General features: G+C 38.6%; 1 protein-coding gene across 3 annotated transcripts in view; it reads left to right on the top strand.

The window, feature by feature from the left end:
* The first annotated feature begins 544 nt into the window (after nucleotides 1-544).
* dacha (dachshund a) overlaps nucleotides 545-17,045 on the top strand; it is a 145,098-nt gene continuing 128,597 nt past the window's right edge. The window contains exon 1 of one of the 3 annotated variants that reach the window (XR_008303814.1): nucleotides 545-1,240. Coding sequence is in view for 2 of the 3 variants with exons in the window: in XM_026941239.3 (XP_026797040.1) it covers nucleotides 744-1,240 (497 nt within the window). In the remaining variant the exon portion in view is untranslated. The remainder of the gene's footprint in view (nucleotides 1,241-17,045) is intronic. The other 2 variants (XM_026941239.3, XM_026941240.3) reach the window with 2 other exon arrangements.

Here is a 17,045-nt window from a genome sequence, read left to right as displayed (position 1 = left end):
AAAAAACAACAGAAAATAGATTCAAAAAAGCCACAAGAAAAATGTCAGAGTTGTCATGTTTGCTGGTCCGCAAACCTAATGTGAAGAAGGCAGTGTGTGGCATGTGGCTAAATAATAAGCTGTAACAGTCATGAAAATTAAGGAGCGTGTATTATTACTGAGAGGACGCAAAGGTTGCTCAGAGGATACGAAAAGCGGTTGCAGGCAGTTATACAGGCAAATGGTGCACACAAGATTTCAGAAGGGGAAATGCAAACTTTTAAACTGATCGTTTATTATTGTGACATATTTCTATCCTACTTGTGGTAGTCTAATGAGGGAACACAGCGCATGTCTTTTCTAACACAACAAATAGCTTATTTGTACAAATTTGTCTTAATTTTTCCTAAGGGTGTTCAAACCTCGGTCTGTTCCGAAACTTCTGTTCCGCTACGCGCCGCTAATAACAAAAGGTTCTTGACAGCAGAGCGCCAGGGAGGCGAAAGCGCGAATTGTAGCGCCGCTCATTGGTGGAAAGAGGTGTCAGTTCACTCGGCGGTGGGCTTGGCTTAATGCATCCGCTGGGTCGCTGTCCTCTTCATTGTAAACCGTCCCGTCCACGAGGAGTGTGCTAGTTTTCCCTGTCGCATGAGAAGCACCGCGTGAAATAAAGCGGGGAAAGGGGGAGCGAGCAAAGCAAACTGGTGCGTGCACGAGAGAGAGAACAGTATCAGGGAAAAGGGGAAAACTTGAAAGAAAGAAATATGGCCGTGTCGGCAACTCCGCCGGTGCTTTCCCCGAGCTCGACACCGGGCGCGGGCGCTTTATTCCGGCCCGACCCGCTTTACTCCAGCCCAGCCGAGTCTCCGCGGCTCACCGGCAACATGATCAATGCCTTCCTCAGCAGCGGAGGAGGCGGCCATGCGAGCAACAACGGCCCCATCGGAACCACCAGTAATAACAGCAATAACGAGTGCAAAATGGTCGACGTGCACGGGGTCAAAGTGGCCTCGTTCACCGTAGACGGACAGGAGCTGATCTGCCTACCACAGGTGTTCGACCTGTTCCTGAAGCACCTTGTCGGCGGCCTGCATACCGTCTACACGAAACTCAAGCGACTGGACATCTCGCCTGTTGTGTGCACAGTGGAACAGGTGCGCGTGCTGCGCGGCCTCGGCGCAATCCAGCCTGGAGTGAACCGCTGCAAGCTCATCAGCCGTAAAGACTTCGAGGCACTCTACAACGACTGCACGAACGCCAGGCGAGTAACGCATTTCAGCACGGCACAACACAAACTTCAGTCGCAGCTTTCATTAAGACTTCATTCTTTGCATGCACAGTTCAAGTAAAGCAGTTCAGTATCACACAGCGAAACTTCAGGAGCACTCTTCTTTATTGATCTTTTCAGGCACAATCCAAGTAACGCAGTTGAGCAGCACTCTGCGAATTTCGAGCGTAGCTTCTAGTTTTTTTGTCTTGTTCTCGTATGCACTCAACATTACCAAAGCTTGAGCAACTTCCACTACTTTCGTGTCGAACTTAAAAGTTTCTGTTTTAGAGCTATACTACTCTAAAATAATATTAGAACCAGATTCAGCAGGTTGGTGACACACATTGTTTGTGTGCTTGTAACGGCAGCATTTTTAACAACGAAACTATATGGAATTAACAAATTGTCATTCTCTGGCAGACAGATTTGATTGTATGTTCAGTGACCATGCAAAAGCCCCTGCAACCTCGTGTTCTGAACTGTGAACAGAAAGTTTTTAGCTAATACCCAAAAAAAAAAAAAAAAAAGCGCACCCTTTGGTCCCTGAAATTTTATTCGCCCTCGCACTTCTGCAGGATGGAGTCCTCAAACTTCACGCTGGCTTTGTTTACCACCGAAACGAGCTGAGAGATGCCGTTCACGCGAGTTTAAGTTAGCTTGTGCTGTTGGGGTTCAGTTTCTTATGTACGCGAGCAGTTCGCCTCGACCGTCCAGCGCGAGGAGCGAAAACAAGTAAAAAAACAAGTAAACTATGTTCAGAAATAAATAAATAAATAAAAGTAAAGGGTACTAATGCTGTCACATAATATGATTTGTAAGTTTGTAAACGCACTTTAGAACGGTAAAAAGCATGCAATGCGTACACTGGTCCTTCTAACTACAGCTTGTTATTCTGATTTAAAGCAACTTTAGGTGTGATATGGGGATTCCATTTGAGTAAAAATACATTTGTCAATGCACATAAAATTGTCCAGGTTATTTGGTACAAACTTATAAAAGTTTTACATGTGATCTCGGAGATGATGTGCTTCCATTTTTATTTTGAAAATGGAATAAAAAAAGAAATTCCTATGGAGAACGGGATTTACACCTCAGCTGAGATCACACACACACACACACACACACACAGGGTCGGCACATTAGTGTGTCGTCTGCTCTTCCCCCGAAAGAACCTTCGATTATAAATTTAATTTTTTTTTTTACTCAGTATGACATATTCCCAAACGTTGTAACCTGAGCTTTGCCAATACACACCGTGCCGTTTACTGAAACGTCAGGTGAACTGAATTGAGTTTTAATTTAATTGAAGACCACAAGGAGTTTTGGCTTAATGTTTAATTGATTTTTTTGCTTTGCTTTGTCAGTTGCCGCACTATAAACACTCTGAGCCACTATAGAGTAGAGTATTTTTACACATGATTTGTTTTTTTTTTAATTTTTAGAGGCCAGTGGTCTAAATGCGGTCTAAATCCTAATCACAAGCAGGCAAGATATTACTATTACTATTACTACTACTACTACTACTACTACTACTACTAATATTATAGCCTATTAACCGAGCTATTGGTAATACTTTCGACTTCTAGAACAAGGAATTAGGTAAAAGTAGCCTATGTAAAAAGTGCCCACCTTTTATGTAGAAGTATTTATTGGATACGCCCCCAAAATATGTACAATAGAGAGAGAGAGAAAGAAAGAGAGAGAGAGATGGCCAGATGGCCGTTTTTTGCTCAGGGTTTGGTAATTAACCTTTTACAGCAGCCCCCCTCTTCCCCACTACAACCTTCAGAATCCAACCGCTTACTTTACTGGGTTTTGCGCTTTTCACAATCGATTTGTCTCGCACATCTATTCAACACAAACCCACAGACCTAACCGTTTGCTTCGTTTATTTTACAATTTTGCTTTGCACGACTGTCACATTAGGCTGTAGTATAGGCTTTGGAACTAAAACAAACTGCGTTTAAACACGTCTAGTTTGATCATCTTTTATAATTCACATGTATTTCACAGGTATTTTCAAATTCCCACCACTGAAGGGATGAAAAGGATGTCGAGTGTAAAATGTGCGCAAGTAGGACCCCCCCCCCCCTCTCTCTCTCTCTCTCTCTCTCTCTCTAATTTGCCCACCATGCTCAAAACGCTGTTCCGCTGTTAGACTCAGCGAACAGTTAAACATTGATCAACAGTAAATTATGGAGCGAATGAAGAATACTTGAGATTGTAATCAGAAGCATTTCCACCGCATCTTTAAAGCCCACCAAGGACAATTTAAACACATGGAGTTTAAAAAAAAAAAAAAAGCACCCAAATCAGCAGAAGCAGGCTCTGCGCCTGTCGGGTCTGTTTTTACGAGGCCGCAGCTAGCGATTGAACTCCAGCTTTTAAAAAACTGCGTTCATTATTTATTTAAAATATTTTGCGAGCTAAACATTAAGCTAAACTAGTTTATACATAGGGAATGGAGCGGCATTTAGAAGCGGGAATGGCATTAGAAAGAAACAAATGCACTGTTTCTGATCATTTATGTCAGCCAGAAATGGAGAAACTCATATCCCAGACGCGCTGACTCCCTTCATTTTTCAAGTGCCTTTTTTTCTTAGCTGTCAAAACGCTCTAATTCCCACTGTCTCCCCCGGGGCGCGATCTGACTGACATTTTTGAGACATTTAGATAGAGCGGATTAAAATTAGCTATATTCCTGAAACGCCGATCACTTAAAGGACCTTACCTGTATGAAGAATGTAAAACACGTTGTAAATGTTGTCATTTGAAACAAATTCTTCTTATTGCGATTAAAAAAATCTTTTCGATCTAACAACACAAGTTTAATTATGTGCACGCTTATTATTAATGTCTTTACTTTATTAAGGGCAGGTGAATGATAAAGGTCATAGTGGTGTCGACGTGTGACAGTTTTGTGTGTGTGTGTGTGTGTGTGTGCGCGCGCGCGCGCGTTAATCGATCAGTGACCTGTGCGTCAAGCTGCCATGCAGCCTGTAATGTGCGAATCGGTCGGTCCACACGCACATTCTCTTCACTCTTCACATAACACCTACTGTGTTTCTCTAGCCTAACTCAGGCTGAACTCAAATGAACAACGGAAAACTTAACTAATTACTGGGGATTTGAGGAATATCACACCCAGGCTGTTTGTTCTGATCTCTTCAGTCCCAATGAATGTTAGATATCAGTGATGCATCTATCCCTTTTCAGTTTTATCTTATTATACATTCGTTCCTTGTAACATTCCTATGCAGTAAATTAATGAAAAGAATTACCCCGCTCTGGCCAAAGGGGCCCAAGGGCCCAATTTACTGACCCACTTCACGAAGTCAAACCGGAAAAATCTCTCACTTTACCCAGATTGCGCGGCATTTGCACAGTGCTTTCGCGCGCTTGTATAGTCTACACGTGTGTCCGTATATGACTGCCTGAACAAAAAGAAAAGGATGTCAAAGCAGTTTTCCATGCAAAGAAACTTTAGCAGCACTAAGGTTGTGGTGATACCTTTAAGCTGCACCTAATTTATGTTTATTTTCTCGGTTATGTTTTATGGTCTCGGTTTGCTTTTAGAAGCTTTTAATCCAACAGTTGACCATGAATTGGTTTCATATAATAAGACTAAAACCCGCCCTCCGCCCTCTTTTTCAAGTTAACATTCCAATATCAACGACCTTTCTCCGCGTTAGATTTATGGCACGCCATTGTAAAAGCAAAGGTTGAAATACTTTGATATTTTATTACCAAGGGTGGGGGGTGGGGTGGATGGGGTTAGTTAGCTCCCCTCTCTCTCATCATAACCCAGCCTGTGACCATGCGAGCCCTCGTTAATGTCCTGAGACGCGACGCTTTAAACTAGTCCTGCGCCTAAACGACCAATTACAGTTAAAGCAAACATGCGGTCAATTACTGACAGAAACGCGTGAGGCGATGTTCATTCCGTGTAGTATAGCTGGGCGAGGGGCTATGTGCATTTGCATTTTTTTTTCATTTGTCATTTTTTGATTTTTTCAGATTCTAGCAGCTGTCAATAAAATATCTGCTCAAAGTAAAAACTCTGTGACGCCCCATGTTCATGAGGTAACCCGTTAAACTCCTATGACGACTTTTCATATTAGTTTCACCATAGTTACTGAATTATATGGTGGTTACTGAATATTATGTTTTAAGATTAACTGAATAATACGGTACTCTAACATTTGAACTGTGGTTAGCTGCTTTCTATTACAAGCTGCTAGCCTTCTATTGATAGCTAGTTTTGATAATTATGGGGCATTTATAGTTATCATTATAAGATTAAAATAAAAATTAAAATAAACATTATAAATAAACATTAAAATAAACCACCATTTAAAATTCATTTGTAATTGTCAGAGTGGTGCTGTTAGAAAATTAATCAGCACCTTTTAATTTAACCATGATGTGGTGTATATAGCATTGTAATCAACACACATTCTCTGCTAAAAGATAAATGATTTGACTATCATTCGGGTATGACTTCATAGTGTATGCCACATTTATGCTGCTTGAAATTCCAGCACCCGCACTGCAATACGCCTTCCTGCATCCCTGGTCATTTATGATTCTTGTGGGACAAAGAAAGACATTTACTAACACAAATGTGATCAATGCGTTTACAGCATTCATTTGTTCATCCTTAGTAATTGCCTGTTCAGGATGGTGTAAATTATGCTACTAGTTTGTTTATATTTTGGGAAATAGAATAAATTTTCTAGAAATTAGTAGTTCATGGGCAGGTACAAACAAAAAGAATAACTGAGTGAGTGGGATTAAAAACATTCAGATGCACATTTCTATTAAAAAAAGAGAAAGAAAAAAACCCTTCCAGGGTTCAAATCTGGGTTCAAATCTGCATACAAGTACAGATACAAATATTTGGAACAGTAAACAGATACAGATAGTGGCATTGTGTTATACCTCTAGTTCACATTAAATCAGACATACTTGTAATTTTTTTCAGGAAATAACAGGCTTAATCTAGAAATAAATAGTAAAAATTATTTTGATTATTTTCTAATCGCATGTGCAATATGTTCCCACCAGTCGACATATACTGAAAGTTCCAAAACACCCTTTTTTTAATTTTAGGTAACTTTAACATTGCATCAGCATGCAATAAACTGTTAGGAGCAATGTGAAAGTGTTGCATGCATAATGTTAAATGATTGGCATTCAGAACTGTTGACTGACCTCTAGTGTTTTTGAGGTGGCATTTGGAAAGCTTGTTTTGATTTTATGTCATGTGTTGTGAGAAATGACAGGGGACAGGGGATTGCACAATGTGCCAGTTTTGTATCTTGGGTGTGTTGCTTTGTGATTCAGTAAGAGAAGTTAAATATGACAGATGGAGAAGACTTTTCAAGCAAGATGGAAAATGACACCTCTGCCACTCACTGCAGGAGAGTGTTTGAGGAGGCCTGCCAGAGCCACTAGTGTCATTTTGACTTTGAGTCTCCTTCCTGAGCTTAATGACACATCTGCACCCGGCCTATATTTATTACAGTCATGTAGAATAAAATTGATTGTCTCCTAAAATTAATTTTTGCTTTGCCTCTAGCAGTGCTTTAATGGAGGACACTGGGCTCCATGCAGGAGTATACTGTTTAATCACATTAATATCACAGCCCCTAGGACAGCTAAGATAATTTTACAAACGAACACAGAAATATGCATCTCCAACTTTTATGATGGAATTATGCAAATGACTTATCTCAAGCCCTTCTGAGCACTAATCATCTAATTAGGGCTGATCTTTTAAATGGTTATTTTTTTGTATGGTAATTCAGAGAAGAAGCAGGGAGCATAAAATTGAAAATGACACTAAAATCAGTGTTATGTTGAAGCAGGCTCTGGAGGAGATGATTATGAGACGTTTAAAGGACTTGAGATATAAGTTCCCTTTAATCCACAATTGCTGCTTTTTCAGAAATATTGAATTTTTTTTTCTCATGTTAATCACAGAGTTTTGACACTAAGCTTTGATAGATGTGCAGGACGGGAAGCTTTTCGTGGGGGAGAACTCAATCCGATTTAGGGAATATAAGAATTTACATATGGAGCATTACTTTTTATGTTAATATATGGGTTATGTCACATTCACATTCAAGTTTCTTGATCTTGTGGTTTTATATCAGATAGGTGCTCAGTATCCCAATTACATGGATGAATATTTCATGACAGCCTGTACTCCATAGCTACCTGTGCGCATAGCAGCTGTCAGAGGTTTTTGGCATGATGTTTTGGTATATTGGGCCAGTGAGTGGAGGTTACAGTAGTAACATGAAGGTTCAAGTGAGCACCTCACATATCCTTGGTGTGGTGAAAAAATAAGCAGCTGGTGAGGTCTGAGAAAATGATGACGTTTCCCCGGCTACAGTAATTTTTCTGGTTGTGTGCCCCATTTGAAGAGAGATCAGAATTTCCCCTGGCATCACATAGCTACAGGTGTGAATGTATGTGATCATGCCAAGCTAAATTTTAATATAAATGTGGATTGGACAATAATATTAACCTAATGTGAATATGCATATGAATATTAATAACTATACAGAGCAGCATAAAAACAAAAACAATTTTGTTTATTTATTTATTTATTTATTTATTTATTTATTTATTCATTCATTCATTCATTTGCATTTGTCTGTTTGTCAAGGCAATGTAAAACTTAAAGGGCACATTTATGAAACTGAAACCACGATAGTGACTTTTGCCTGAGACCAAATAGATCAAAGGTTAATACAATTACTGTTTATTGCTGTATTAGAAGTCACATAGTGGCTCAAAGTCTATTAATAACCACGTCAGATGTCAGAACTGCTGGTTTTCAAGTGGAATACTGAAAATTAATCAAGGAAGGAAGCAATCAAAAGATCTAAGAGTAGTGCAATGAGACAGATGAGAGAGAGAATGTGTGTGTTTGTGTGTGTGTGGTGCCTGGGTTGAATCAAGAGAATCCCTGGGTATGCAATGACATCATGGTCAGTTCTAGTGCTCTAGATGGATCTGTGAAGAATTAATTCGGTCAGTACTTGCCCTGGGCAACCTTGCTTCAATTTTACACACACACACACACACACACACACACGCTTGTCTTAGTATCCTTGTGAGGCCCTTTTTTGACATAATTCTTAATGCAGCTAATTAGTGCCAACACCTAAATCTAATCCTAACCTCAACCTCAGTAACCAAGAAAGGAAACCTTTTAGCTTGTTTATATAAATAAACAAATAAATAAAGCTGCATTTTTTTTCTAAGAAGCTGTTTTATTGTGGCGTACAGCCAAATGGGTAGTGTGAAGAATGCATTTAAAAAGTATATCTCACCACTCACCATCTGCAAGCTTATTGAAGTGGTAACTATTTGAATCTTTGACTTCTTGTCCATATTTGAAACATGATATTTGTCAATACAAGATTCTTTCTTTGACCCTTAATTGATCAAGACATTATTTAGAAGAGTGGGGACATGGAGTGAAAATAAGGTGTGTGTGTCTGCAATACACATGTGGTAAAGCCTAACTAATATTTTTTTAGTTCATCAATACATTTTACCCTTTTACCTACTGCAAAGTTACTTTCATGAGTTCTGAGTAATATAAATCCCAAATTGTCAGTATTATACCTAATTATTTCAGTTTTGTTTGTTGCATATTTTTTAGACCGTGAATAAAATTCTAATTCTATTAATGCTATTTTAATTACTCACAAGGTTTAATGGTAATATTGTCAATATTTTATTGATCAAATTCTCAAACTGCTACACAGTAGAACACACATCTCCCAAACAGGCAAATTAAACAGGCAAGTCTACAGCACAAGTCTCTTGTTGTTGACAGTGTTGCAGAAATCCAACTGTGGAAGAAATAAACACTGTTAGAGTCACATCTCTCAAATATTTCCAAATTATTTATGATAATAATATAACATTGGTGTAGAAATTTTACTGGATATGAAAATGCTTCATAATTGTTCCTACAGGTAACTGTGTTGCTGTTGAATCAGAACTGAAAACATTCTGAAACTGATCACTTGTTCTGAAATCAGACCGTCTTATGCTTATTAAGCTCATAAAGGTTTAATACTAATTTCACTTGAAATGATGCTAAACCGATCTGAATTCAAAATGGCGTGTGGCGGAAATGGACTCAATACACAGAAAATATTTAGAATAAATATGGCTACATATATTTGCAACCAGTAAACACTTATCAGTGTTAGCTCTAGCAGTTTTTACAAAAGCATGTCTGTTTTATTACTATTACTAGTTACATCAGTAGGCTAAGGAGTAGTCGCTTACTAGTTATATATGACAAAGTTAGCCACAATAATGATGTTAGGTCATTATTTCACAATGGGTCATAACCTATTTATTTAGAAGTATGTGTTTGAATCTTAATTTTTTCATAAATCTGTGTAGTAATGTGCCAGGAGAGATTGCTATATTAATTTCTCTAAGCTAGCTGCTAAGCAAACTCACTAAAGAACAGCAGTTAGCATTAACCAGCAAGTTTGTGTTAGCTTAGCTGCAAATGGCATTCGCAAATGAACTGAAACTACATTCACTAAGCACTTTATTAGGAACACTATACTAATACTGTATACAGCCTCCCTTTGCTCTCAAAACAGCCTCAATTCTTTGTGGCATGGATTCCACAAGAAGTTGGAAACATTCCTTTGAGATTCTGGTCCATGTTAACATGATTGCATCACACAATTCCTGCAAATTTTTCAGGTGCACTTTCATGCTCCAAATCTCCCATTCTACCACATGGAAAAGGTGTTCTATTAGATTCAGATCCAGTGACTGGGAAGATCACATTTTCCTTCTGTTCTGATGGTTGATGTGAACATTAGTTGAAGCAGCTGAACCGTAACTGTATGATATTTTGCATTGCACTGCTGCTACACGGTTTGCTGATTAGATAGTTCCATGCAAAGGTGCATAGAATGCACAGGTGTTCCTAATAAAGTGCTCAGTCAGTGTATATTCTTTGTGACAGAGGTAAAATTTCTGTTACCTTAAATGTCACACTTTTGAATGTCAAGTCCTGTGAATGTCCAGTATGCCAAAACTGAAAACTGAAGGCAGAACTGGTTTCCTTCAGCATATGGGCTGTGATTAATGCACATGTCTGTGATTGTAATTTAATTGGGTACATTTCCGAGGCTTTTGCATGTGGTAGATTTGTGGTAGAAATTTTGTACTACATAATATGCACAATGTTAAGTAAAATTTAATTGCTTTTCTCAAGTGTGTTTTTTACTGTATAAAATTAGGTAACAGGTGTGGATTTCACAGTCTGCAGTTATTACTCAATTACTTTCGGCAATTCATGTTTATTATATTTATCGACAACAGAAATCATTTTCTACAGTGTTTCACTTCATATTTTTAGACTCAGATCTGCCCTTTAGTATGAGCACTTTGTTATCCACATACTCTTTCTTTTTTTTGTTTGTAACACACACACATGCACACATGCATGGATGCATTCACACACACACACACAGGCCAGTCAGCCTATTCATCGTTTATTTTTTTCTATTTTATTTTATTGCTGTAGGGGAGGATGTGGGTAGCTTAAGTGGGAAGACAGCCTTGTTAAACGTTTTACCAAAATCATCCATCTTCCAAGATCCACGCTCTACTATCTGGTCTTTCTCTTTCTTTTTCTTTCCTTCTCTCACTTTCTCATCTTCATGCTCTTTGAGTCCATTACAAGGTAGTGCATGAGCTTCCATTTGCCTGTGTTAAACAGACTGTCAGCAAGCACTGGGAGGAAATAAATTTGTTGGCTTGAATTTTTCCTCCCTAAAAGCCAGAACTTCAAGGCTTAAAGCAAGTTGGATTAATTCATCCCTGATGACATAACGACTGCAGATGCACCTGCATTTTTCACAGTGAATTTAGGACTAGATGAGTTGATAAGGCCGACCTTCCCACTGCCTGTTTCTAATTACCCCACAGGAATGCTTGTGTGTCGGGATGTTGATTTGTGCCTGGTCCAGTGTGGGTGTAATCGTGCTCCCTGTCTACCTCCACTGATTCTTATCTTTTACTTTGTGAAATTAAACTGTTTGGTTATTCTATGTGTGTGTGTGTGTGTGTGTGTGTGTGTGTGTGTGTGTGTGTGTGCGTGCGCAGAGAACATTACTTAGGAAATATGTTCAGTTTTGGAGCTAAAGATGAATTAAAAAAACCTCTCTTTTTACTTCTCCTGTCTTTATATTTAGTGTTACTCAATTTAATGTACAATGTTAAATACAGTACACATACTTAACAGCTCTGTGTTTGGAATCCATTCTAGAACTGCAACAACTAATCAATATTACTAATAACGTCGATAATAAAAATAGTTGGGAATGAATCTAATTGATTAGTTGGCTTGACAACACTTATGCTTCCCATCAATGTCACTTTGAAAATTTGAAATTAGGTAAATACAGATTGTGGATACTACAGCGCAGGGTTGTGTAGTATAGCCAAAAGGTCAGAAATAGGGGAACACTTTCATCATGTAAACTGATGTAAATATGAGCTCACCTAGCTGGCACGATCTTAATGAACATGTTGAATTCATGGCAGAAGACAACAGCTCAACACAGTAATTTTAAGATACTAAAACCATAGTCAAAATAACAAAATTAGCATGTCTGCTTTTCTAGCTCTGTTTTAGTTTAGGGGATGAAGAGATGCTTTGCATTTTGAAATCATCTGTTGTTAGTTAGCACGGCTAAAATATGACTAAACATTAGCCGTCAGCAGAAAACAGGGCTGCTCGTGCATAAGGACATAACTTTGTTGTAGGGAAGCAGCACAGACATTTGGCGCTAGCTGGCTAATTTCACTGAAATAATTAAAATTGCTTGCAACTAATTTCAGCTATCTTTAGTTGACAGCAGATAGAGATTTGTAAAGCCTGTGTCCAAAGTCACTCTTTCATAGACCTGTACTGTAGCAAATATTTAAATGCAAAACTGTAGGCTAATGTAACCTTTGGCTATAGCTTAAGCCAGTAGTTAAATGAAAGAGCATTGTGTAAGCGCACACAGCATTTCTTGTAAAATCAGACAAGTAGGGGGCTGCTCCAGCACTTTCTGGACAGTGCATGCACAATACTATGCCTCCGGAGCATGCGGTAGCCTGTGAGCTTGGCTATTTTGAATAAAACACTGAATACTTTGAATAAAACTTTTATGTCATTACTAAATTAATGCGCATTATTAACAGACTAATAATTTTTCTTTCCTTGATCAAATCAAACTCAGAGCAATTAATTGATTATACAAATAGTTGTTAGTTGCAGCCCTAATCACGTCTGCCTCATTTCTAACATGCTCTGCCACAGGAATAAGGATCAACATAGATCCTGGGCTTGCAAACATGCTGGCTCTGTAAGTTAGAACCACACAAAAAAGCAGGTTGTTTAGTGAAATTAGGTTACATTATGAGTCTCTTACATGTATGTATGAGTCAAATGTATGTGTACTTTTAGAAAATGTTACATTTAGTACCTTAGGGTAAGAGTACTTTAATTGTCCCTCTAGGGGAGAACCCTGCAACTGAGTGTTTCCCTATCTGAAAATTACCAAGGAAATTAAAAAAAAAAAACCTTCAAGAGCCCTTAAAGATAAGGGCTGGTGTAAGATGTAGGGAGGTATGAGGATAAATGTTCTGTAGCTGGACTGCTAAACTTGATTATACTAAATAAATGCAGTTCAGATTGGTTTTACTCTGCTTTTTGTTTTACACACTTTTTCTGAGCTCACCAGCCCCGTTTTCTTCTTCATTATATTCCTCAACAACAGAGTCAACACGCATTCTTTGTAACTTGATCCGCCATCTCTTTAATGTCTCACTGCATTAACAGCTCTGTATGTGCATCTGCGTGTCTGTCTCTGTATCTGTGTATGGTGAGCAGTGATGTGTATGAACAAGATACACTTTACCTCTTCTAGAAATCCAGGAAACATAACAAAGGTCTCGTTCTGTTAAATGTCTCAAACACCTATTACATGCAGTTTAATTCATCAACTGTATGAGGCATTGAAGATGTGGAAACCAAGCATTGCTGTCAAGCATCGAATGCACAATGCTCTCTGTCTCTTGGCCTCTGCCGTGGTATAATTCTCCTCCTGTAGTGTGTCTGCTTTCCCAAGGTGCCTCACTGGTCGATTGGAGTGTGAGGGATGGCAGGCTCACTCGACCTCCTGGTTCCATTGAGGCGTGCGGGTAATGGCTGGGTCAGAGGCCTTTTTTGATGTTTTACTGAAAGATCACTGCAGCCATCCCAACTTTTGCCTGCCTGTAAATCAGGATCCTCTATGGCAGAGCAGAGTATGGTTTATGTCAGGTAGCAGCAGGAGAGGCTCCGCTATCTCTCTCTCTCTCTCCCTCTCTCCCTCTCCTTATCTGTGTTACACATAGTCACCCACAGATAGTCTATGTACAGCATATCTCTTCTTTTAAGTTTTGTTGTGTGCAGTGTAATTTGTCTTTCACTCTGTATATACACGTATTTGTATTTTTGTTTATGTCCATTTCAGCAGAATAAAGTCCCCTTTGTCACAGCTGAACTGCCAAAGGAGCACAAACTGTCTTCTTCACATCTTGTGCTCTGTGTGTCCGTTAATGAGTGAGTCGATGTAGTTGAACATTTACTTAATAAATATGTCAGACTTTTACCGCTCTCTTCGCTCTCATCCTCCCTCGCTCCCTCCCTACGTTCTTCACCTCCGTCTCAGATGTTTCCCAGGGCTCACTGAGAAATAGCAATTAGTTTTAGATTTACGCTACTACGACAGACACTGGTATATAAATAGAGGTTAAACACACAATTTACATATTAATTTCATGATTCATTTAATCAATGATTTATGTGGATATAGATTGCTTTTAATCTGCCACTCCGAGGCACCGTTCTCACGCACACTTTCTCCCTCCTGCTGCTCACCAAGCATGACAGAATAGAGTGGTGTTTAGGAGCACTCACTCTCTCCTTCCTTCCCTCCCTCGCTCTTTTTCTATCTCTCTCTCCCCTCTCAGCTGTTCAATGACTTGGAGAGGAATGCTAGTCAAACAGCCCTCCTAATTGGTTTAATTTTTCAGTGCGTGCACTGATCCTGACACTCGTTTACCGTGCGCCGCCATATCTTCTCTCGCTCAGTGATTGCTCTCTCTTTCGGGTTTCTCTCTCTGTCTCTCATTTTCGCTATTAATAATGGGGCAATAATCAGGCTGGTCAAAGGCATGGTAATGAGAGCAGTGGTAATGGTGATTGGTGGTACTGGTTGGATGTTCATAACAGATTGCTCATATGGAGGCTAGCACAGATATAATTGAAGTGTGATTGAGACACGTTTGCTCATTTTGAACAGCCCATTGCTGGAGAGAGCAAGGGAACATGTGCACAAGGGAATCATGGAAGATGCATTGGTGACATTAGGCTGTATAGTATATTATAATGGAATAGTATAGGGCACCAAATTTTTTAATTATTTTATGGTGGCAACCACTCAATCTCTGCCCATCCCACTAATATTATTATTATATGAATTAATTGAAAACACTAATAATTATAATGTATAGAAGACTACATTATCACAGTCAGTATTAGGTTTAAGAAACAACAACAAATAACAGTTTGTGTTAAGAGTGTAGCTGTATTTGAATTTAGTATAATAAATTGTTACAAAAAAATTAAAATAAGTAAATTTCATTATGATTACAAAAACTCTTTTAAGTATTCTTTATAAATAAATAGTATGCAGTCCACTTTTGGCCTAACATTCCAAAGACCATGACCAAGAAGTTTGATTTTGGTCTCATCTGACAACAACACAGAATGCCAATTGTAGTTCTAATGATGCCTGGTAAAGTTCAGGTGCCAAAATGGGTGAGATGCCCTCAGGGAAGAATTCCACACATTTTATTTTTATGAAAGTGGTGTATAACTGTACACTTTGGACAGCCACAAGAATCAACTAAAATGCACAATTTGAAAACCGCGATCTTTGTGGCACTTTTTTCTCTCTTGTATTGTCCTCCTAACTGTGTGGGGCACCAGTGTGTTCAAGGGTCCAGTAACAGTTTCCAGCAGTTTTAAGCATGAAACATTTTCTTGTGCTTAACTTTTTTTTCTTTTAATTGATTATATATTTTTATATCTATTACTTGATTTGTGCAGGTCAACAACCATCTGTTTCTTTTGTGTTGAAAGTGCTTTGGTTTTTCCCATAGTAATAGATGGCAAAGCGTTTTCAGATATACCCTGGGGCAACAGGAAATGTTATCTGGTAAAAAAAATAATAATATGCTTTTCAAGAATGACAATTTGTGTTTATTTATATTGTTTATATTTATTGTGTTTAATTAAAATTCCTTAGGGGTGTCAATAATTTTGATATTTTCAGAAAAAATCTTGTAATTAAAAAAGTAATTTTGATTGATAATTTTTTGTTAGAACGAAGATAAATAGTTTCTTCTTTTGTTTGAGAGGAAAATTTGAATTATTATGTATAACATAAGGACAACATTGTATTTGAAATTTATATATGATGGTAATTATTTTATTAGAGCTTTTTGTCATACAGTCATACAGTAAAGATTACAGCTCATCTTGGCAAAGAAGGAAAAAACTGGAATGATTTATTAGTGTTGACATCAATATGTCACTGCAGGGTTAGTCTGGAAGAAGAGCAGAGAGAAGAGAGAGAAAGTGAAAGACATAAAGAGAAAGAGAGAAAGTGAAATATAGAGAGATGTAAGGTGCAGAAATGTGCATGGTAGCAGCTCATCCTGCGGAAGGTAAATAATAGGCTTTAATTATTTGCTGGCGGAGCTGTTGAAAGCTCGGGCCGATATTATCACCGGGACTCCACAGCTGCTATGACATGTGGCTGTGAATGTTAAAGGTGTTAATGGAGGTGTTGGTGTGTGTGTGTGTGTGTGTGTGTGTGCATCTTTGTTTTATCAGCCTCGCTGCCCACACCATTTTTTTTAAAGTGTTCCTCTGGTCTGGGCTTCCATTATCAATATATCCATCACCACAAGACTGATAAACTCATCAGTGATTCAACTGCTAATGTGTGTTATAATTGGCATGAAATGACATATTTCTGCATGAGCTTGTGTATATTCAATATGTCTTTCTAAAAAGACAAAAAATGTGATTTGTGAAAAAAATTAAGCTCATGTATGTCACTATATATGATAAGTAACAGAACAAGTAGTATATTTAGAATGTATTATGTTACACTTCTCCTTACTTCTTCTGACACGAGAGCTTTATTGACAGCATGGTCTCATGGTTACAAATATGTAAGAATTCATACAAGCCAGCCTAAAGAAATAGAGAAATCTCATGTTTTACATGTATACACAAATATAAAAAACAATGCTTACTGCTTACTGACAATGTTATATTGTATAGTTAAGTATCTTGGATCACAGAGCTTTCTTTTTTGTGCTTGCTGCCAGGCTGGCACACACTCATTTTGGCATGGGGACAGTGTGGGTCTGAGGAGAGACATTCATGAGCCTCTCGCCTGCTGTAAAGCTCAGGTCTGGATCACCTCCCAATCATAGGCACTACAGGCCTTTTACAAGCTCTCTGCAACTCATAACAAAGTATTGGTCCATACGTGGGGGTGTGTGCGTACACCTTTAGCAATGCTTTTCGTAAGACATGCGTCTTGTGCTGCAATAGCATGCCCATATTCACTCCAGCTCATTAATTTTCTCCTCAAAGTTTCCTGCAGCTGGCCCTGGCGCA

This window comes from Pangasianodon hypophthalmus, chromosome 15 (genome assembly GCF_027358585.1).
Source record: "Pangasianodon hypophthalmus isolate fPanHyp1 chromosome 15, fPanHyp1.pri, whole genome shotgun sequence".
In the NCBI taxonomy this organism is placed as follows: Eukaryota; Metazoa; Chordata; class Actinopteri; order Siluriformes; family Pangasiidae; genus Pangasianodon; species Pangasianodon hypophthalmus.
The sequence above is the reverse complement of the archived record's forward strand: the minus strand, read 5'-3'. Positions and strand labels throughout refer to the sequence as shown.